The 24,221-nt window shown below is 36.3% G+C and overlaps 1 protein-coding gene across 4 annotated transcripts; it reads right to left on the minus strand.

The window, feature by feature from the left end:
* Nucleotides 1-930: 930 nt before the first annotated feature.
* Nucleotides 931-23,457, minus strand: LOC106153124 (coatomer subunit alpha). 4 transcript variants are annotated; one of them, XM_087017071.1, is made up of 30 exons: nucleotides 23,287-23,457; nucleotides 22,677-22,790; nucleotides 22,207-22,280; nucleotides 22,011-22,091; nucleotides 21,660-21,736; nucleotides 21,219-21,328; nucleotides 18,802-19,017; nucleotides 18,282-18,417; nucleotides 14,985-15,218; nucleotides 14,550-14,616; nucleotides 14,138-14,213; nucleotides 13,644-13,726; nucleotides 13,322-13,461; nucleotides 12,920-13,005; nucleotides 12,508-12,646; nucleotides 12,039-12,201; nucleotides 11,495-11,641; nucleotides 10,210-10,399; nucleotides 9,778-9,873; nucleotides 9,319-9,531; nucleotides 8,863-8,955; nucleotides 8,415-8,521; nucleotides 7,805-7,948; nucleotides 7,431-7,567; nucleotides 6,298-6,484; nucleotides 5,751-5,861; nucleotides 5,361-5,522; nucleotides 4,927-5,039; nucleotides 4,511-4,592; nucleotides 931-1,544 (listed from the first exon to the last, which is right to left on the minus strand). In XM_087017071.1, exons 1-30 carry the CDS (start codon nucleotides 23,324-23,326, stop codon nucleotides 1,485-1,487), a joined length of 3,678 nt encoding a protein of 1,225 aa, XP_086873197.1. In that variant the 5' UTR covers nucleotides 23,327-23,457; the 3' UTR covers nucleotides 931-1,484. The 4 variants fall into 4 exon arrangements, with proteins under 4 accessions (XP_086873197.1, XP_086873196.1, XP_086873195.1 ...); XM_087017070.1 differs by having other exon boundaries at nucleotides 8,863-8,958; XM_087017069.1 differs by lacking the exons at nucleotides 931-1,544; nucleotides 21,219-21,328 and adding an exon at nucleotides 20,107-20,216 and having other exon boundaries at nucleotides 4,414-4,592.
* Nucleotides 23,458-24,221: the final 764 nt, after the last annotated feature.

The following is a 24,221-nucleotide window of genomic DNA, read 5'->3' on the forward strand; positions in this document are numbered from 1 at the left end:
GTGCATGATGATGAAGCGTACTGTGCCCAGAAATGTGCACGTCTATTAATTAAGGTGTAGTTAACACAATGTGGTAACCTAAACCAATAGGTATTGCTCCTCAGGTTTTTTAGAAACCATCAGAGTACGTGTGAATACGATAAAATTACAACCATTAGGACAAAAATTAACATGGGAAGAGATGAAGGTGAAACGTGTGTAGGTTGAGGTGGTATTTGCAGACTCGTAAACGGGTAACAAATGCGCATATCATCAACTGTCGAGCTCCTAGATAGACAGGGGGAGTGGGGGGTGTTGGTGTAGGTAGCCCCAGGCACTGCCCCCATCCCCCAGTTTTGGTTTGTTTGCAAACATTTTAAAATGTGACAAGCCCAGAAAAGAGAAATATTTCCCCGTCCCTTTGATAAAATTCTGGACGAAGAAATTGAGGACTTGGAGTCAAAACAGAAATGTATTTTATCCATGTTCTTGAGCCGTTAGGTTATAATATTTATTTATACTATAAATTATGTGCAGCACCTCAACATTACCGTCACGATTTGTAACTTGATAACGAAAGCGTGGCAAAATAGCATATATCATGTCAAGTTCAGAAGAATAGAGAAAGCATGATTGCGAGAAGTGATGTGCTATTTTCATAGTAAAAGGCTTTGTGCTAGTTATTTGAATTGTAACTCTTAAGAGATTTTCTTAAGGAGACAGAGACTCCTTTGCTGTCAACATTCTTCGAATGCTGGGTATTAATAAAAACACTGAAAAAAAAACTGGCAAAAACTTCTTAAGATTAAATAATTTTTTTTTTATTTTCTTTTGTCGTTTCCAATGAAATTTTGCCTATGCTAACTAAATAGTCTTCAAGTCCAATCCCCACCCTGAAAATCATCAGCCATCAATTCTTAAACCTAGCAGAAAATATCTGCACTTGTAATCTAAGCTGTAATGTCTCTTTTCTTAACAACAGAAAGTGTCATCTTTTCATAAATTATTTTTACATCCATTAATGGCTGTGATAGGTCATACATGTTTAACCATGCTTATTTTATCTAAACAAAGTCTATATCGGTCCCACAAAAAAGCGTATTTTTTTTCCAGGATTCATAAAATATTTTTCTGTGATCCACTTCCACAACTGTCCTTTTGTCCTGCGCCGATGTCCATAAATTTTCACTTCTATCCAGTTGTCCATTTTCATACATGTCCAGGTGGTGTAGTACACATTAAGACAAGTAAGCAGAGAACACTTAGCCTGGCAGCTCACAGGTTTTTGAAATGGTAGGTGAAATAGTTTGTTTTGAAGTCTTCACTTCCATTTTGTTATGTGTGGTACACATAATGTCATAAAATTAAATATGATCCAATTTTTCTTCACCAGTCAGATCAGCATCGGTCAGAGTACATAGTGTGATAATTGATTCAACAAATGCTTTGAACTCCTAACCACAGTGTCATTATTGTTTATTTATTTTTCAATCACTGTATCAGCATTATCTAAACTGAAGTTGACTTATTCTGAGCCCTATGCAGTCTTTTCCAATCTCTGTCACCTGAAAAATAGGAAAGTGAAGCATGTGAACAGATCATCAAGAGACAATGAATACACATCATTAAGGCAGATACTGGAGAAGTGAGAGGGAATTATTAAATAACACACAAATATATAACTGAAAATTAACACTAACTAAGAGTAGAATAAGAGTAGAATATAGTCCGGTTGCTTAGGGCAAAAAAATGGCCAAATCGTGACACAGCGGATAAAAGCACCAAATTTTGCATGTGGGTACCTTTTGACATACTAGATCAAATTAGAGCCGTAGCCCACGGAAAAAACTTACCGTTTGGCCCAAAAATCCAAAATGGCCGCCAATTTGTGAAATTTTGTAGAAATATATACATATCTATGTTGATTTTAATCAAATTAAGTATTTTCTTAATGTTTTCCACATCCTTATTACCCATATTATGCATATGTGTCAGATAACAAACTAGTGTCCTTGGACTTATTGAAAAATCCAAGATGGCCGCCGTATGGCATAGGAATATTAGAACATGTACAAGGGTTTTCAACTAACTAATGCCAACTAGGAAGATGCATTGCCCACTATCTAATTAATTTTGTTTCTTATTACACAAATAATATATTTGTGGGGAGTAACTAGCCTTTATTCACAGGCAATTCGAGAAAAATCCAAGATGGCCCCCATATCAAAGGAATATACTAGTATACACATAGGGCTTCTTCTGCCATGGATAATAATATTAATTGATAAATTAGGTTTGTTTCTGAGTATTTTCCACATCTTTTTAATTAACATAATACATATGTGATGAGAATGTTATGTGTATCCTTTTTGAAAACAAAACAAAACAAAATGGCTGCCATTAGCCGTAGAAGGTGGGGATAGGCTTACAAATAAAATGAAGCTGAATTCAGTTGTTATTCTGTTTTTTTTTAGTATTATTATCCCATGATACATATCTGTTAGGTAATTAATGTCCATATTTTATCATTTTGGGGAAATCCAAGGTGGCCTTCTTTTCCTCATAGGAAAACTGGTGCATTAGATTTTATAGGCACTTCTAAGGCAAATGAGGGTAATCATGATATTTTTTCAAAATACTTAAGGGTATACACTTGTTACCCACCAGATAGATATCTAAAAGTCCAAAAAGAATGTGGGAAATACCGAGAAACAAAATTCATTTTATATTGAACCCAATGTTTCTCTGGCAGTAGTTGACTGTACTATTCCTATTGTGAATTGCAGCAATCTTGAATTTTCTCAAATACGCAAGATGCACACTTGCTACACACCAGATTTATAAAGAGTAAGGTTAATAAGGATGTCAACATGTTTAAACATCAAACGGCTTTATTTGAACTGTTCTATTAATTGACACCTATGTGCATTTGAATGATATATTCCTATGACAACTGGCAGCTATCTTGGGTTTTCTCCGAATAATACTCAAGGATACATACACTTTCAAAACACACAGAGTCTTTCATAAGGATAAATAGGATATGAAAAACATTTAAAAACGACCCAAAGTTAACTACATTTAAATCGTACTCAGTGTATCTCTAGCATTATTTGATTATGTGTTCGAATATTCTAATGACAAAAGGCAGACATCTTGAATTTTTTCAGAATACCCAAAGATACACACATGCTACAGACCAGGTAAACATCATAGGGGTAATAATAAATGGAATGAAAAACATAAATTATTTTTAAAACAAACCCATGGAAATGTAATTGTATAATGAACCATATGCCTCTCTAGCAGCAATTGAAACCCACCCATTAGTATTCCTATGTTAAATTGTAGGTATCTTTTTCTCAGATCCAAGGATGCACACTATTTACCCACCAGATATATATCATAGGACTAATAAGGATGGGCAAAACTTGATAAGCAAAAACAAATTCACCCTGGTAGTAGATGAAAAGCCATGGATGTGCAGTTGTAATTCCAGTAGTATTCCTATGGCCAGTGACGGCCATCTTGGGTTTTCTCAAAATGATCAAATATGCACATTTATTACCTGCTAGATATGTATCACAGTGTAATAATAATGTGTAAAACACTAAAAGAATAAACTGAATTTGATAGTGAATTAGCTGGCATTAGTTCCAACCCTTTGTAATACTAGAAGTATTCCTATTACATATGACGGCCATCTTGGATTTTCTCAAAATGCCCAAGAATACTGTTAGTTACTAACCACATACATATTGTGTGGGTAGAAAGGATGTGGAAAACACTCAGAAACCAGCTTAAATTGATAGTGAAAAACTAATCTTTCCAGTTGCCATTAGTTGAATCCCCCGTATACTAGAATTCCTGTGGCACATGGCAGCCATCTTGGATTTTCCAAAATGCCCAAGAATACTTCGTAGTTACTCACCACAAACATATTATGTGGGTAACAAAGATCTGAGAAACAGACTTAATTTGATAGTGGACAACGTATCGTTCTAGCTTGTAATAGTTGTGCACTAGTATTCCTATGGCTGTTTCTATGGCAAATGACAGCCATCTTGGATTTTTTCAAAAAGTCCAAGGGAACTTGTTTGCTATCTGACATATATGAATAAAATGGGTAATAAGGGTGTGGAAACCTCTGAGAAAATAATTTATTTGATAAAAATCAACATAGGTATGTACATATTTCTAAAGAATTCAATAAATTGGCAGCCATTTTGGATTTTTTGGCCAAACGGTAAATTTTTTCCGTGGGCTACGGCTCTAACTTGATTTAGAATGTCAAAAGGTACCCACATGCAAAATTTGGTGCTTTTATCCGCCGTGTCACGATTTTTTCCTTAAGCCACCGGACTAATAGAATCATAAATAAAAGGGAGCCGAAAGACTTGGCATCAACAGTAGTATAAAAGTATGGCAAATTATACATAAGAGATAGTTAAAAGACTTAGCATTGTCATGTCAAGGGTAAAAAAATAAGAGAAGTGTCAGTTAGATATATACTTGTTCCACGTCAACTCACCTGTGTGACCTTGCACACCTGTCCCTTGTACTCTGGCAGGTAACAGGCACCACTGAGAGGACACTTAGCCACTGGCTTACCTCTGGAGATGGAAATTATTTCTTTATTTACTTACTGTATTTTTTTTATGAACAAGCCCATAAAGATTATTTGGCACCCAATCAAGCAAACATTTTGTCATTTTCCAGAATCTTTATATGGGATGAGTTTGACAGACTTATTAAGTATAGAAAATAGACTAAGAAATTTTGCTTTGAAGAGCTGTAAACAGAACAAAAAAAATTGTTTCTGTCAGCTATTTACCTTCCACATTAAAATACTCTGTAAAAAGGGGATGCTGGCACTAAATGAACTTGCTCTCTATTCAAAACTGTCACACATAGTACATTTACATATCAGGAAGTAAATAAATCTACCTGTAAATAGCAGTGTATGTTGCTGCACAAATGTCAAAGGGATTATGCTGATCGTATTTAAGTTCGTGAGTGTCTGTTGGATTCTTTTCACAAGCCTGGAGAATTTTCCTTGTCTGAAAATAAATAAAGAAATATATAGTCATAAAAGTGCTAAACTCTGTTCATGATGCATGTGGAACGGAATAATATAAACATAATGGCAGCGTTAATCAGTACTTAATAGACACATTTCAAATAACAGAATTTCAACAGTTGGTCCTAATCTCCAAGAAATATTCACTGGTTAAAAAATCTCTACATGTACAGAATTTTTAATATGGCTTGTCAACACGGGTGTGTTTTTCTTTTGTTTCTTTCTATTTATTTTTTAAAATTTTCCTAAGAACATTATACCCTAAATCATTTCTCTGACTATAATAAAATGGACGTGTTACCTGCTGAGCTACATCTGGCTTGGGACCAAGCTCTAACAGTCTCCTGGCAAAACTGGCGGCAGTTTTATAATTTTTCAACTTGAAGAACAAATTGAGCGCTGTCCTCAGTGTCAAGATGAGATGTACTGGTTGTAGATTACAGTGGGTGAAATATGCAGCCATCTGAAAATAAAGAACACTTGACTTTAGATATGTTTTTAAACATTAATTATCAACTTTATTCGAGGAAAAAACACTGATCTTAAAATAAGCATCACAAAGTGGAAAAGACTGCCTGTGCTATTTCAGCCCTAAAAATATTACATTTTTGTCAAAAGGTGCAAATTAATTGGTTGTCAAGATGGTACTGTAAATCTGTCACTTATAAAACCAATTCCCCGGTTCTCTTACCTCACAAAGTCTCTTTTGTTGTTCTAAATTTTCTTTTGGCATTTCTTTTCTCTTCAGTTCCATACTAAGTCCTACTATATATTCTCTACAGATCTCTATCAATTGCTGGGCCTGGAATGGAAGATTTCAATACAAATTATCTTTTAAAAAGATCACTAAAGTACACCATCAAAAAAGTGGATTTAAAGTGGATTAGAATGTAACAGACACTTTTCAAAATTGTATGAGATAAAAACATTCATCCAAGAAACGATTTATCATACTTGCGCAATATCATTAAACCATATCTTAGTTAACTGGAGATTTTAAGCAAAAAAACAATATAATTTTAACTGTAAGAGTCTATTTATTTAACAACCTTCTCCAAAATTAACAGCTATCTTTTAAATCATCTGAACTGGAAGAGTCTGTTTTAAATAACTTTCTCTAAAATTCAGAACTTAAATTTAAAAGCAACAGCTGTGAGAGAGAGAGAGAGAGAGAGAGAGAGAGAGAGAGAGAGAGAGAGAGACTAAAGGAGAAAGAGAGAGAGTGCAGTGGTTCCAACCTCTGTGATTTCCTGTTTCGTATCCACCACCAGGAGAGGCACACTGAGCAGTATGGACCTAAATCTGTCCACAGCCTCGGCAAATTTGCCCTGGGTGGTCATCTGGTATGCTGTCTGCAGCCGCTGGACCAAGCTGGCCAGCTTCAGACCACAGGCTGGCAGTCCGTTCCTGGCCCCTGCTTCTTTCCTGGATGAAATATATCACATTTATCCATTATACACAACATTAAAACAATATAAGTAATGTATACTCTATTTTATTCAATATGCGTTTTCCTACTAATTACCTTTGATTTCTTCCTGTAATCTTAGTGAGGTGAATTTAAATTCCTTTCTTACTGCCTTTTACAAGAAATTCCGTCAACTTGGGTCGGCATCAACAAGATATATCTTCTGCTCTGACTTCTAATCCCAATATTTCTTAACTGTCATAGATTGTTCAACATAAAGCAAAATAAACAAATAAATAAAAATAAAAAGTAAAAAAATACCCTTGGCAATATTCCAGTTATATTAAACATCAAGTTAATATCCCAAATAGAGCCAAACATCAAATTCTCAGTCAATTCATATAGGAATAACTCAATAACTCACCAGTTTCTGTGTGGATATCCATACAGTGGTGGTAGTGAGGGCAGACCCAGGTAGATTATTACTACTACTAATACAACTATTACTACAACAGTACACAGTAATAACTCACCAGTTCCTATGTGGGTATCCATACAGTGGTGGTAGTGAGGGCAGACCCAGGTACATTATTACTACTAATACAACTACTACTACAACAGTACACAGTAATAACTCACCAGTTTCTGTGTGGATATCCATACAGTGGTGGTAGGGAAGGCAGACACAGGTACATTATTACTTCTACTAATACAACTACTACTACAACAGTACACAGTAATAACTCACCAGTTTCTGTGTGGATATCCATACAGTGGTGCTAGTGAGGGCAGACCCAGGTACATTATTACTACTAATACAACTACTACTACAACAGTACACAGTAATAACTCACCAGTTTCTGTGTGGATATCCATACAGTGGTGGTAGGGAAGGCAGACACAGGTACATTATTACTTCTACTAATACAACTACTACTACAACAGTACACAGTAATAACTCACCAGTTTCTGTGTGGATATCCATACAGTGGTGGTAGGGAAGGCAGGCCCAGGTACATTGATCTGGACCTGGAGTAGGTCTGGAGGAAGATCTGCTTGTATTCTTCAAAGGAAACAACACCTATCTGGTCATGGAGCAGCTGGAGAGGAAAAGAACCAAAAATTCTGTTAAATTTCGTTTCAAAATAACCTAGGAAAGTTGAAAATGAGAAAGTCATGAAGAATTTGTTGAGCTACACAACAGATAAAACACACACCTCTAACTCTCTAAAACAGCAAAGAAAGATCAAATTTCATTTTTTTTGTAATTTACAAAAGTAGCCCTAAGAACCTGTTCGCTGTGCCACAACATGACTGTGCTTGTAGAGTAAACTCACCCTCATGGCTGTCTCAAAGGAGCCTGCCAGCAGGTGATCCACTGGCAGCTGGGAGTTGTTACACCACACCTGGGCCTGGCTGGTACCCTTGGTGGGGGGTACGAAGTAACCCTCCTCTCCAGCCTCTGTGACAGGACCCACCTCCTGGAAGACAGTGATTGACAGGTGTCACGGTGGATATATATTGTGATTGACATTTGTGTCACAGTGGATATTGTGATTGACAGGTTTCAAGGTGGATATTTTTACTCATACAGTTGTAGTTTAAATTAAGTACAAAATTTGAATATTTTACACCAGAGCACATACCATCTTTGTGTGTGTGTTAAATATAAAATTCAATTTTCATTTTTATTTAAATTAACCAGACTTAGATTATCATTACCGCAGAGTCATTCTTTACCTCCATCAACAAAAGAAGTTCTGATTTTTCGTTGACAATGAATTGTACGTGGTAATTATATCTCAAAAACTTTTAATGAAATATTCAGGATAGACAGCTTCTTTGGAGAGATAGAAGTGAATACAACTTCCACTGAATCCCAGTCCCCCTATTTCTGAGATTAATAATTTTTCACAGCCTTGGTACAGGTCAAACTGGGCACCTTACCAGGTCAGCGGGCAGTTCCAGGTCGTCATCTCCCACGTCCCAGCCACCGCCTTCCTCTCCACCTGGGATGATGTCATCCATACCCTCGCCAGGGGGGCCAAAACCATCTGAATGGGGAGAGAATGGATTATTTAACAAGGTAATATCAAGGTTAAAAATAAAAGATTAAAGAAATAAAAAGTACAGTTATATAAAATGAAAGAAATAAGAAAGAATAATGTAAAATCAAGGATATAAAAAAGTAAAATGGATACTATCATATACTTAACCTTGTTTCACTCATACAGCAGCATGATAGACAACTATAAAGTTTTGTTTAAAAATGAATCAATATTGGAAACCATCACTACCAATATAAAAATTGCCAAAAAATATTATTGCTCATAAGGTGGTGTAATACACACAATTGCCCTCTAAAAGTCATCATTTAAATAAGTCAATCTCATACCATCATCAAGCACCAGTTCTGCGTCTTCTCCCCATCCTGCTTCCTCCGTCTCATCAGCAGCCATCATGGATACACCGCCACTGGCAGCCTTGCCTGCTGGAAATATATGGAGCTTGTGAAACAGGAGAACTTACCCAATATTGTGAGCATCCAGTGTCTTAAAGACATAATTAGTAACTCTTGGATGTGACAGTGCATTTTAGGGGTAAATTTTTAAAATTTAAATGATCATAATAAATTAACATATACTAATTCTTATTATTATCATAATTATTATTACTGTAAAAAGTTATTCTTTCCTATGTTTATCAAAGTTTTCATATTTTAAATGTTTTAAAGTGAACTAGTGCTTCACAATGATGCATTTGTTAAGAGGGTGCAATGACACAAACACACACATCCTCTCTCTCTCTCTCTCTCTCTCTCTCTCTCACACACACACACACACACACAAACCTTTAGCAGCCATGGCCCCCTCAAAGAACCCCTTGGTGACAGTGAGGAGAGGCCAGTTAGACTCCTGCTGTGTGATAGGACATGGGGGCTGGAGGAGGGCCGCATTGGGGTACACCTCAGGTAACTTGTCCTTTTCAGGGTCAAAAGTCTCTCTCAGTTCAGCTGCCTCCTCTTCCAGGCCATGAGTAGCTGCCGTCAAGTAGGCCAGGGATTCTGGAATGAAAGGTGTATTTCTCATAAATAGAGAAGCTTTGTAATGTTTGGAGAGGCATATAAACACATATTCCACTGTCAAAAAAAGTGAGCTGTTAATCACATTCTTACACTTCCACAGATGTCAGAAATTAAAATATCACAGAATATCTGGTATCAAGAAATATGGTCATTGTTTATGAAATAAATTTAGTAGTGGAAGTAAAATATATAGAAAAATCATCTTTTTAACAGGCCCCATCTTACTTTGTCCACATCCCTTGAGAATCTTGACCCTCTCGTTGACATCCCCCAGGTAGAGGGCAGTCTGGAAGTGACCGCTGGTGTCCTTTCTGATCTCAGCTAAAATTTAAGATCAGAAAATTTTGAAGTGGATCATCATCATTTATTTATCAGCTGTTGTCAACTGCTGTTGTTCCCATGTCACAGCATAAAAATGTTTCAATAAAATGAAAATTGGAAAAGCAGTCATCAAACACAGCTGGTAAAGGTATGAAGTTTCTCATTTTCGTTTGTCAAAACCAATAATTTTAATCTTTGCAACAACGCCAACATGACTTTGAAGTTCTGTAGCTAATTTGTTATTTTAAAGAAAACACAATGAAAACACAAATAAAGTGACTTCTCTACAAACTCTAGGAAACCATCACTACTTAGATAAAACATGCACTGCCTTACCAATCTTCATCATCTTTCTCAGCTTCTCCAGGTTTCCAGTGATGAGATACAGGAAAGACAGTTTGTCGAAGTTCTTGGTTCGCTGGTATGCCATTTCTACAATCTGATGATTCCCCTGCAGCAGAGCAACCTCGCCTAATTTCTCCCAGCAATTCTTATCGTCCAGTGCCCTGGCTGCTTCTAGAGCAATCTGAATAATACAGGAAACAACATTTAGTACATCAAAAGCTAAAGGAAAAATAAAGCTTTTAAAATAACATTCTGAATTTAATAAAATAGATTTTAAAAAAAAGCTTTCTAAAATGCCATTCTTCCTGACCCTCAAACTGGCAGCAATCTTTTTTTTTCTTTTTAAATCTAATAAAACAAGGAAAACATTTACAGGGATGCTAGTGGGGTCCGGAAAGAAAACCTGAACTTTTTTTTGGCAAAGACCGGGGGGGGGGGGGGGGGGGAGGGGGGGGGTACAAATTGATTATGAAACAATTACTATATTTCAAATTTTATTTAATAAATATATTGCAATATATGTCATCACAACTTCATGGTAATTTTCAACAGTTGTTTCCAAGGATAATCTTGACATTGACAAGATGGAAGTGCCATCAGTACATAAACACCTACCACCCATAGTAGACAGTAATGATCCCTCACGTAAGCAACAACTACGTGCTTTGGCATGCTTAGTTGTTTTAGCATGGTTTTTCAGAGCTTTTTTACCACTGCTTCCATACCGGATCACGTCGTTGCACCATACACACCAAGCTTCTCCGGGGGACTTTCGCTTCCGAACATAGGTAGAAAAAAATCGTCATTGTCCTTTTCCTCCAGCCAACTCCAACTAAATCTATTTTTGACAGTAATGTCGATGTTTCTAATATCGTCTGTTCCCCTCTCCGCAAAATCCATTTAGTTTGGTTTAGTTCAAAATTCCGCGCACGCGGTGTCAAAACTTTCCACATGGGTGCCGACATTAAAGCCTACATTTCCAACCAATCAAGCGCCATAAATAAATCACGTGCTACGGTTGTGACTAGATATTGTGTTGAAACGCAGCTCTGTCGCAATGGTTGAAATGCGACGTTCCTCTGACGCATCGTTCGTCCAGTCCGCGACCACGTTAAAAACGAGAATTCCGGAACAAAATATAGTACCAGAAAATTTTATAACTGGACGCAAAAAACCGGAATTCCGGTAAAAACCGGAAGACTAGCATCCCTGCATTTACAATATTCACATTTTAATTCAACCACACACATATACCAAACAGAAACCAAACTCTAACCTCAATGTTTCCACACTCCAGCGCTAGCCCAAAGCGTGTCCTCTCGTCCTTCACAAAGTGCAGCGCCACCTCAGGGTAGCCCTTCTTCTGCAGGTACGCTATGATGGACTGGCCTACCAGCTTGGCGTTTCGCACCATGTGCAGGACCTGAATCACATCAAATATATACAGAGGGAGTTAATGTAATGTGAGAAAGATCATTACTGAAGCACATTTTACACTATTAAAGGTTACTCTGAACATCATCATTACTGATGCACAAAAATGCTTTGTTACAAAAATGAAAATAACTTCTATATTGTAAATATTTTGTGATATGATGGAATGATTTAAGAGGTATGCACCTCGAAAAAAGTGTTATCAATTTTGACACTGATTAAACAGATACACTGTACACTAGAACATCTGCAAGAAAATTCACTTTTCCTTTTTTCTAGTGCATCTAAACTTCTTTCAAGCACTGACTTTTGATCTGAGATTATGAGTTTTCAATGATCAAACTCTAAACACAGAATCAGTGGGTTCAACAACCCCTACAACTGACCTCGTCATACTTCCTGTTGACCAGTGCCAGTTTAAACTTGAACTCAGTGGGGTCAATACCCAGCACCCTGGGTCTGCACTCTCTGTCCAGGCAGTAGACACTGTTCCCCTTGATACGGGTGATGTAGATGGGGAGGTCCAGGGTACGGATGATGCCATGGTCACTGGGAGAGGGGGAATGAAGAAGATGTGATTGAACTAATTTGGTAGAATATATTTAATGGGATACAATGATGATGAAGATATCCAGATATTAGTTGTTTTGCTTTTCACTGTATACTCCTAATATAATGAGAGAGAGAGAGAGAGAGAGAGAGAGAGAGAGAGAGAGAGAGGGGGGAGAAGGAGACTGCGTAAAAAAAAAAAAAAATGGACAACACATGTCTCTTCAGAAGAAAGCAACATCTTTTTTTTCATCATAATTAAACTCTCCCTAATTTAGGCTATCTAAACTGAAACCTTCTACTGACCCATTGACCAGTGCATATTTGATGTGGTTACTAGTTGTGTAGACAAACACCCCACTCTCGTCCCAGGCACCGCTCTTCACACGGATGTTCTCGTGGATGGTACACAGGTTGTCTAGCTTCCTGTTGCAGATAGCAATGGCTGGAAATACACAACAAGATAAGAGTTTGTTCTACAAAATATCCAAGCAAAGTCCCTTTAACATAACTCTTAGTTGGGGCAATAGAGTTTTTTAAGTATATAATACCAGTTGTTCTAAACTTATTGTTTGTAGAAAATACCTGGACTAATATGGCTAACTCAAATATATGTAGTCTACTATTCAAGTTTAGCAGGCTGAGCTAAGACCCCAAATACTACACTTTTTGTTAAACAGGCTAAAGAAGTGAACAGCCTTAATATGTGAGAGCTTACCATGTTTGCTGAGTAAAGCCACATGGGACATGTCACTAGACCATACCACGTACTTCACCTTGGATAACTTCACTGTGGCCAGGGTTCTGAAAACAATTCAATATAAAACATTGGTATCACTGTCATATCAACTATAGGTGGTCTGATGGCACATAGTTAACTTACACTAGTCTACTAACATTTGCTTGATTTGCTTTCTAAACTGGACTGCAATTATGGTAAAATAAAAAGTGAATATTATAACTCAGTAGTTCTGAAATTAAAGCCCTGATAATTGTAGCCGGGCATTGCAAATTTCTGCACTGCCAAAGAGTAAGAAAGTAAACTTAATCAGCAATGAGATGAGAAAAAGCTCCCATTGATCTCATTTCTGTCACTGTTATCCCCCCCCCCCCACTGTACCTCTTCTGCTGCACATCAAAGAGGGTGACCCCATCTTGATTCTTGATCAGCAAACAACCAGTCCCTGCATAGAAGATATCCTCAGCATTCTGAGCCTGGGTCTTCTTAGTGATCTCATTCTTCAAGTTCTTCAACACAATCTGAAATTATACAGGAACATGTTTTTGGAAAAAATTCAACACAATCTGAAATTCGCAGGAACATGATAAAATTCAATTTCCTCACAGCCATGTTTCTTAATATAATTTTATAATTTTAGCTTTTCACTGCTTTTTTTATTTTGTTTTTATTTACATGATTTTTTGTGTTGTTTTCTACTTACTGTGTGGGACCTGTCCAGTACAGCAAACCTGTTCCTGGCCACCCAGACAGCTGACAGTCCCGATGATCTCTTACCTTCTGGAGCTAAAACAGGATAAAACATTGGTATAGTTAATAATGACAAAATAAGATAAATGAAAAATTAACAAATATCAAAACAAGGTTTTTACATAGGCCAGTCTGTCTTATACAATGAAGTTCTCCAATAAGCTTTACAATGTAGGTTTAGAGAATTTACTAGTACCCAATAAATATTAAGATCAGCATCTATATATATATATATATTTTTTTTTTATATAAAATAGTAAATATATGGTATAATTATCCCAAACTCCTTTCTGAAATAAGGCTGGCAAATGCAACTGGTATTCCATCTCCAGTCCAAATGAGTTTTGGTAATTTTTAAAGTGAAGAAGGGTGATGAACAAACAACATTTTAAATTTAGCATTTTCTGTCTTTTTTTTCCTTTGCTGAAACAAATGCCCCCAACTCACCATCTGGGTTCTGTGAGTCGGAATCCTTGGGGATAACATACAGGTCATAGGTGCTGTTCTCCACATTGGACGCTCTCTGGAACACAACACAGCATAATTACCAAACCACCAGTTACGACTTCTGTTTAAAATTTTACATATGCAAAATATGTTTACTATGGTGGCTTGAGTTTGCAAGAGTGCCATACTAGCACATGAACATTTTGCCAAATAGTAATGATGATTTATTTTGGTTGAAGAAAATGACAAATATTTTTTCATTATCTTATTTTTTCTTTCTTTTCTTTCGATTGGACAGTTGAACTTGAAAATGTAAGCCTTATCTAATGCTTTAAGAAAGAATAGGCTTTACATTGCCATGAGAACTGTTAAAGTCCTGAAAGGCTCAAGATGACAACTCTAGCTAACTTACCGTGCAGAGGAGGACCGAGTTCTCTGCAGGGTTGTAGGACATGCTGTACACAGGGGTCCTAGAGCCCCTGTGGATAAAATAATGGGAAAAATAAGTACATTTTGGGTGGTATGTATGAAACAGCACCAGTAAAATATGAAGAGGACAAAAATCAACACCAGATTTTTGATGACATTGTTACATTGTTGTAGTTGCTGACTTATGGTCTCAGAGAAGCAAGTATGAAGTGAAAGAAGAATTAAGGGCATTTTTTGCCACAATGCCCTTATACTACTTCTACATTTGTCATAAAACTAATGTAAAATGAAGAAATACATTCTTCTTATATGCCTTTGGAGACATAAGAAAGGCTCCCATCATTTTCAATTTCAGAGTAGGCAAAAAGTTAGGAAGGGCAAAGGTTCCTGTTCAGAGTTCTAACTGCCCCACACTCACCCCCTCAACTGCATCACAGCCACATCTTTGGAAGTCGTGAAATCCAACTTGCGCAGGAATCGCTCCTTGACATAGAACAGTGTGTTTTGGTACACTGCGTAGGCAGGGCGTTCGCGTTCCAGTTTGAAGATGAGCATGCCGCTGTCGTGTCCTGCTGCAAAGATGTTGAGGCTTGGGTGTGCCCCCAGCACCCAGAACCTGTCATGCTCACGGCGGAATGTCTGCACTCCAGTCCTGTAATACGGGGGAAAAAAACATGGTGGTCAAATAATCAGTAATCACATATTTATAACTGACTGCAGAGTGACTTAATTACAAAGAATTAGAGCATTACATTACATTAAAAAATAACAATTTTAATTGATAACAACAACACTATTGCCAATAATGGAAATTTTTTAAAAGTTATAAAAACTAGAGGATCAGAGAGGCGATACCGCCTCCGAATATTGTACCACCAGCTGGAGCAAGCGCATTCGTATAGACCCCCACATATACAAAATAAGGAACACAGCCACCAGTCTTGTGCTTGCCAAGCTGTAAAAATTCAGTCAACAAGAATTTTCAAAATATGCAAAAAATATATATATAACTAAAAATGGTACAATCAAAGTTAAGTTCATCGTAAGGTAGGTCAAAGGTCAATTCCAAGGTCACAGTAAATTGCCAGTATATGACTTCCTATTCAACTTCAATAGTAACTATGGGCCTATCTCTGCCAGGTTTGGAGTTAAAAGAAAAAGAAATTAGCAGAGTTCAGTTCATGATAATAAGTAGGTCAAAGGTCAATTTCAAGGTCACACTTAGATTGCCAGTATATGACTTCCTATTCACGTTCAATAGTAACTATGGACCTATGGACCTATCTCTGCCAGTTTTTGGAGATAAAGGAGAAGCAAAATATGCAAAGTTCAGTTCATGGTGAAAAGTAGGTCAAAGGTCAATTTTAAGGTCACTTTTAGATTGCCAGTATATGACTTCCTATTCAACTTCAATAGAGACTATGGACCTATCTCTGCCAGTTTTGGAGATAAAAGGGAAGCAAAATTTGCAAAGTTCAGTTCATGGTGAAAAGTAGGTCAAAGGTCAATTTTAAGGTCACATTTAGATTGCCAGTATATGACTTCCTATTCAACTTCAATAGTAACTATGGACCTATCTCTGCCAGTTTTGGAGATAAAAGGGAAGCAAAATTTGCAAAGTTCAGTTCATGGTGAAAAGTAGGTCAAAGGTCAATTTTAAGGTCACATTTAGATTGCCAGTATATGACTTCCTATTCAAGTTCAATAGAAACTATGGACCTATCTCTGCCAGTTTTGGAGATAAAAGGGAAGCAAAATTTGCAAAGTTCAGTTCATGGTGAAAAGTAGGTCAAAGGTCAATTTTAAGGTCACATTTAGATTGCCAGTATATGACTTCCTATTCAACTTCAATAGTAACTATGGACCTATCTCTGCCAGTTTTGGAGATAAAAGGGAAGCAAAATTTGCAAAGTTCAGTTCATGGTGAAAAGTAGGTCAAAGGTCAATTTTAAGGTCACATTTAGATTGCCAGTATATGACTTCCTATTCAAGTTCAATAGAAACTATGGACCTATCTCTGCCAGTTTTGGAGATAAAAGGGAAGCAAAATTTGCAAAGTTCAGTTCATGGTGAAAAGTAGGTCAAAGGTCAATTTTAAGGTCACATTTAGATTGCCAGTATATGACTTCCTATTCAACTTCAATAGTAACTATGGACCTATCTCTGCCAGTTTTGGAGATAAAAGGGAAGCAAAATTTGCAAAGTTCAGTTCATGGTGAAAAGTAGGTCAAAGGTCAATTTTAAGGTCACATTTAGATTGCCAGTATATGACTTCCTATTCAAGTTCAATAGAAACTATGGACCTATCTCTGCCAGTTTTGGAGATAAAAGGGAAGCAAAATTTGCAAAGTTCAGTTCATGGTGAAAAGTAGGTCAAAGGTCAATTTTAAGGTCACATTCAGATTGCCAGTATATGACTTCCTATTCAACTTCAATAGTAACTATGGACCTATCTCTGCCAGTTTTGGAGATATAAGAGACTAAATGTTATAATTTTGGAGTTACCATAATGTGCCATAAATTTCCTGCAGAAAAAATTAATTAAAATAAAGAAAAGGTCATTTTGGTCAAAATTCTTGAAATGGGAGGTGCTCTGAAGTTCCAGATGTTCAAATTTGATGAAATAATGTCATTTTTGACCACAAGTTGTCTGCTTTGCCAAGCCTTATGTTTTATTTTTCCGGAGTTCAAAATTTATTATCCATTACCGTACTGCACATTTTGCTTTCACCACCAATATGTACTTTTTGATACAGCGTAACTCGAAAACGGTATGGAATACAAAAAAACGGAGACCACCACCAGTGTTGGGCTTTACATGCTCTACAAAATGCAAAAAAGAATGGGTGTCTAGCATTAACGGTTCCCAAATTAGAGACAGTTTTAAGTTTCGATATCTTATGGCCGCTACTCCCGTGAAAATGCACCGATTGACCCCAAATTCACGGAGATGAAAGATGACCCGAAGGGTAACAATTTCCATTAATATTATTAGTTAAGTCTGTGTGGTATCTGAATAAGGCCGCAAATAATTTTTTTTTCGGCAAAAATTTTGTTTTTTTGAAAATTTTGGCCTGTTTGACCTTGAAATAAAGGTCAAAGGTCAAATCCAAGGGCATATATGAAATCTACACATATGACTTTTGGAAAGCTGTCTGTAGAAATTTTTCCCATAATTCCTTCCGTAGGAGAGAGAATTAGCATTTAATTTTGCCATTTTTGGACAAGGGTGCATTGCAATGAGTGCCACACCTAGACCCCAATACCGACAAAGCCCAAATTTTACGTGGAACGAGTTGAGATTATAGGTGACCTAAATCCAAGAGATGGGTATGGAGGCCCTTACCGTCTAGGAGGAGAAGCGGTAACGGTGACTTGGCGGCGGAGCCGCAGGAGCCGGTGGAACATACGGGTCGGGACTAAAACCATGTGTACCGCCAGCGCCTACGCTGGTGGTACAATGAACTGAATCTGCAGAGCTTCTTTATGATAACCATCACTACTGACAGACTGTAACTGCACTTGAGAGAGAGAGTGCCTCTGCCTGGTCATAATATATACCAGAAAGCGTGAACATTACAAAGGTTACATATAAAATACATAAATTACTTAAAATGGAGGAGGGAAGAGTGGTTGAGATGAACAGTGCAACACAGTGACAAAGTTAATATTGTTTTGTTATTTGGAGTAGTGGGATGAAGTGTTTGTCACCTACCTTTTAGACATGTCCCATACACGGATGCTCTTGTCCTCGGAGTTGCTGAGTATCAGCTCCTGTCTGGGATGAAACTGGACACAGGACACATTGTTGTAGTGACCACGACAGGTGTCCACCTCCCATGCCTTGGACTCTGGAAGTGGACAGGGACAGAGATAGTATTGTGCTGGGCATCCAGACACATGAATACAGGTACTTAGATGTATAAACTATTATTATGGACATGAAAGAGGTTCAAGGGCCTGGTGACAAAAGGAAAACTCTCTGTACATGAATTCCAGCCTAACTAACTTACTACACTAATTTAAATCTCCTACCATGATAATCAAAACAACAGCAAGACAATTTGACAATGAATACACATACACAAAATAATGATGTCTCTTATAATCCCCCCACCAATACCACTAAAATAAGGCATATGCTTTTCTTTTGAATATAACAGACTACCATTCAAAATTGGGGCACCCACCACCACCAACGTATGTTGCTAAAATAACACAAATTCTTTCCTTACCATTCATCCTCCACAGTTTAATCTGTCTATCATCAGCTCCAGAGACAATGAGGGGGAGTGTGGGGTGAAAGGAGACCCAGTTGACGCCCCTATCGTGCCCCTCGAGCACATGCTTCACTATGGCATCAGACGTCCCAAACAGGTCAGTCTGGTTGGGGTTTCTCAGCCTATCTTCTAGACCTCCAGGGCCTGGGGCTACGTTCTTCTTACGCAAACCTGGGGGAATTGGTTATTATTTCTATACATACCAAACATATTTGCCGATACTTGACTTACAAGAAATTGACAAATTATAATTTTTACCATTACAATTTCTCTAAATTTTTCATGAGAATAAATTCTACCTTATAATGATAAAGATCCATGCTCTCATAATTGTATAATCTTGTATCTTTAAACTATACATCTTTTTTTTTTCAAGTAGATACTTGTATTTAATCATGCTGTGTATATTAACAAAAGTGCAGATTTGCATATCATATTACTTGATAAAATATATACTTATGAAAATGAATAAATATGTCAATGAAAATGGATAACTGCACACTATGGCAAGCACTAGCATAGCCCACTAATTTTCAATTAAACACGAGCATGCTTATTATATAAGAAGCTATAATTTATAGCATCAAGTTATGTTCAAATAGGCATACGTTATTTCAAATCATTCTATAAAAGAAAAACACTCGTATAAATTTCAGAATGTTTACTGTTAAAGATGCAACGGCAAAGCAACAAAAATCAAATAACCACAAATACTACTGACAAAATTAAATAAAAGCAAAGAAAAAAAATAACTAAAATTTCTATGAAATAAAAATTAGAAGAACTAAGGAAATAAAATAAAAACTCCAAAACGTGCAAGAGACTTAAAGTCAGCAGTAGTATAGCTAAAGCTGGGATTGTGTGTAGACACACCCTTGGTGATATGATAGAAATAACAGCAACACAGGCTTTTGACTGCATCAAAAATTGTGATAAACTTTCTAAAATGTGCTCTTAGATCTAAAATGCTGCTGCTAGCAATGAAGTACACAGTGGCATAACATGCTGATATATAATCATGGCGTTTCTTTTAAAAATTACTTTTTTTATTCTTTTGAAAAGTTGCACTCTTTTATATTTGTCTGATAACAAAGTTTCAGAAAAAAAAGTTAAACGTTTTAAAATCATTTCAATATACTATGGTGGTGCAAAACACCAACACGAGGGCTCCTCTATCTCTTTTCTTTTTCGAAATATTTTAATATTTCCCTTCCCCCCTTTTTAAATAGATAAAAATTAAAACAATAATTATATACACACCACCAATGTCCCAGATTCTGATAGTCTGATCAAGAGAAGCAGATACAACCATATCCTCCGTAGGGTGAAACTGAGCACACATCACATAATGTCCATGACCAGTCAAGACACTGAAGGAGCAAACAGATCACAGGGCCCAATCAATCAATTAATATAATTAAATATAATCAATTCAGGGCATGCTGTTGGTTTGGCCAATCAGGTAGCCAAAAGCAAGGTGCTGTTTTTACAGTAGGTGTGGTTAAGACTGATGGCTTTAATCTCCCTGAAAATGGACTGGAAATAATAGGAGAATACTTCACTTGGAAAGAATGCCAGTTCTTTATACCAAAATAGGAAGTTTTTTTTTTTCTTTATTCTTGAAGACTGTTGACGGTCTCACTGCAAACTGGACTGCGACCAGATGAAGGTGGGGCAAGCTTTATAATTTGAGGATGTTAGAGATGGGAGTGGAAGAATCACATTCTTTTTTTTAACTGGTCAAAATCATTCTTGGAAAAGCAGAAAACATTAAAAAGCACAGATTGTTCAAAAGTTACTGCTAGCTGTAAGCTCTAATGTCTCAGCACAAAGAGGAGTTAAAAATCAACAGAAAGCCAGATGTCTTCAAAGACACATTTGGTACTAATTAAAATTTTTACACCAAGAATACTGTTTAAATTGAATGAAATTCAAAACTTGTTTAAATATAAATAGGACTTTTGTATTTAGTATTAACACTTTAAAAAATCTTTGGGGATTAGAATATTGATCAGTTGACATTAGACATGATCCTTTGTGCTAAGAAACAGAGAGGAAGGAAACTTGGTGCCATGAAAGATTATAAAAGATCTGCAAGGAAGGAAATGAAATAACTGTTAAACAGAAATTTAACCAGTATATGAGAAAATGATTTATCAGTGACAGAGTTTAACTCCAAATCTAAAACAGTAACAAATTATATCTTTTCACGCAAAAGTTCTCATTTTCACTGGTATCATTCCCTCACATAAACTGATCAATCAAAACAAAACCAAAGAAATAAAAAATAAACAAGAGTTGATCAATTTTGCAACCACTGAAAGCAGCAACTGCAGAACCAGCCTCCAGTACCATCTGTGGCCAGTTTTTACCTGAAATGTCCCACACTCTCACGGACTGATCCAGAGAGGCAGAGACTACCAAGTCTTCACTGGGGTGAAACTGGGCACACATCACATAATGACTGTGGCCTGTTAACACACTGAGAATAATAATAATAATAATAATTAAACAGCAATTTAACTGGAAATATCATCACACTGGTTGCTGAGGTAAAAAACAACATCTACTTGATGTTGCTGTCTTTCACAGACTGAAAAATTTATGATTTCTGGATCTTATAAATAGCAAGTATCACAGCATTCTCATTTTGCACATAATTTGTTCAAGGGGTAATTGCATATAATTTCTTCTAGGAAACACTCTATTTTTCCATCTTTTAATCTAACAGAATATGATATATATTTGGCAAAACACATAATTAAGTATTCAACACCAATTCTGATCATTTAGTTCTACTTCAGTAAGCTTACCACACACAGTTTCTTGACTGCCAGTTCCAGATACGTATTGTCTGGTCATCTGATGCACTGAGAATCCATGGGTATTCCTACAGTATAAGGTACAATGGAATAACAAAGAAGAAAACAAAAATAAAAACTCAACTGGGTTTGTTTTATCAAACACCAAAAAGTGAAATAACTAATTCAGTAGAAATGGCTGGAATTATCAATAATCAACTATTTATGTACAATTCATAAAACACAAGCTACCAAGTTAAGACATTGTTTCACATCAACAGCTGTAGAAGATTATTTCAAATTTGAAATGTGGCTTAAAACTCTTCTCTCAGTAAGACATGACTTGAAAAAGCAGATACTCACATGATGAAAGAAAGTTGTTCTAATGTAATCCAGATGTCCAAGTAATGTGAAAAGACACCTTCTCTGTTTATAATTCCACACCTAAAAATGAAAGAGATACATTCAAAGATTTCATGATCATGCTTCTTAAATTCTGAGGTAAAAAAAAGTGATTTTTTCTACAGTGTTGACTGACAAGAGCCATATGTTACTTTACCTTAATTTTGTAATCATCTCCACCAGAGACAAACAGAGGCTGCTGGTTATGGAAACAGATTCCTCGAACAGGGCCTAGAGTAAAAATATCAGGTTAACATATATTGTGTGTATTTGTTAATATTTTTACAGTCTAAATCAAGATTGTCCCCAAATAAAAATATAAGGCTAGTTATATTGAAGCAAGGACAGTAGGTCAGTGAAGTTTTGAAAATATGTTCAGTTAATTAATTGTAAACCTTTTTGCTTTTGGTCTGTAGATTCTTAAACAATTTTTTGCACAAATTCATTGCATCTATTTTAAACTCAACTCTCTCTTTCCCTTTAAGTCTACAAATCAACATATTCTCTCTTTCTCTCTCTCTCTCTCTCTCTCTCTCTCTCTCTCACACACACACACACACACACACACGCTCTCTCTCTCTCTCTTTCTTTCTCTCCTTCCATAACCCTACTGGTAATAAAACTGACCATCATGTTCATCAAACTTGTCGATCAGTGTACACATTCTGTAGTCCCACAGCTGGATCACTCCATTGTGTAAACTGGACAAGATCCATGGCCGCTTTGGGTGAAAGGATATTCCTGGAGAAAAAAGAAGATGCAAATGTAACAAGGTAAAGATGCACATTTCTAATCTACATTGAAACCTTTCTCAGGCTAATTGAAGTATAAACACCATACTTTGTCAAACTTTTAGACTTAGGGTCCAAGTAAAATTGCATGTTTCATTTATAATTTCCAACAAAATGATCATTCCCCATTGTAAAATTATTTACAGTACAATGCTAGTTCAGGATTTTGTCAGTGCTACAAATGAAATAATAGGGAACTTCCCTAAGCACGTACTACACTGCTTACTTGGTACGTCTTCAAAATGTTGATGGACAATTTTCAAAATTATTTGTTGTGCAACTTTCTAAACTACATTGATTTTTAAAAAAGGGGATATTTCTACGAAAACATCGAAGAATTGCAAAAGGTTGAGGCGGTTTCGCATTTGACAACATTAACAACCTGTAGTTCGTGTTTGTAACTTAAATTTTTTCTTGTCGAAAGAAATGACATATTGCTACATTACCTTTCACCCTGGCTGACTTCGTTTCAAACTTTGTTAACATTCTGCAATCCAACCACCTGCAACTTTTCTTTATTGTGTATTTGTTCCTCAGAAAATTATGTTATTGCCAGCCGGCAACTTCCAGCGTGGATCCAATATGGCGGACTTGTTCCACGTATTCTTCACTCTGATTGGTCAAAGAACTGACAATTGCGTTTATTGCGATAATGTCACCTCTGCTGCAATTTCTCAAAATGTGTATACATACACATGTATGTACATTCTTCTGATTTGTTCGAAATGATAATTTATACAACATTGGTCAACAAGGTCGTCCCGATCTCAAGAGGGTACATGTTATAAATTTGAATAAAAGACATAAATATGGATATCTTCACCGCTATTTTGTATTTCTGAACCATTAATCATGTTAGATATAGTATGTGGAATAAAAAAAGCACTGTTCGTAACAATTTACTTTTGTGAGGTGATCATTTTATAAATGAAAGCGCAAGGACATGGGGGTGGGAAAACCTTTTTGACCAATGTTGTATATATTTATCATATTCCTTTGCATATTACGGGTATAAATCTATTTATGGGTCTCCTTGAATAAGTTTGTGCAAATAGGCGAATATAAGAAACTCCCAAACAATTGTCTTTGTGCGTGTTATGTAAGTAAAATTGCCTTATTTAAACGAAATATAAAGTTTACGTTCTAAGAGCACAGTCAGATGGAAAGTTCATTTGCTCTTAATTTTCTTTCCATTAAAAACATGCACGACATTTTGACTAGATCTACGTTTAACAAATTAATACTAATTAATATTACTGTTACCTAATTATTCCAAATAAATGTAATACGATACAAGAATGAAAGATAACAAATGCAATGAAACGAAGGAATGTATCTCAAATAAAACCGCTTACTTTTTATTTTAATTGTCTGTATTATA

The sequence above is a fragment of the Lingula anatina genome, chromosome 7 (assembly GCF_051362555.1).
Source record: "Lingula anatina isolate TDL-2025a chromosome 7, LinAna3.0, whole genome shotgun sequence".
Lineage (NCBI taxonomy): Eukaryota > Metazoa > Brachiopoda > Lingulata > Lingulida > Lingulidae > Lingula > Lingula anatina.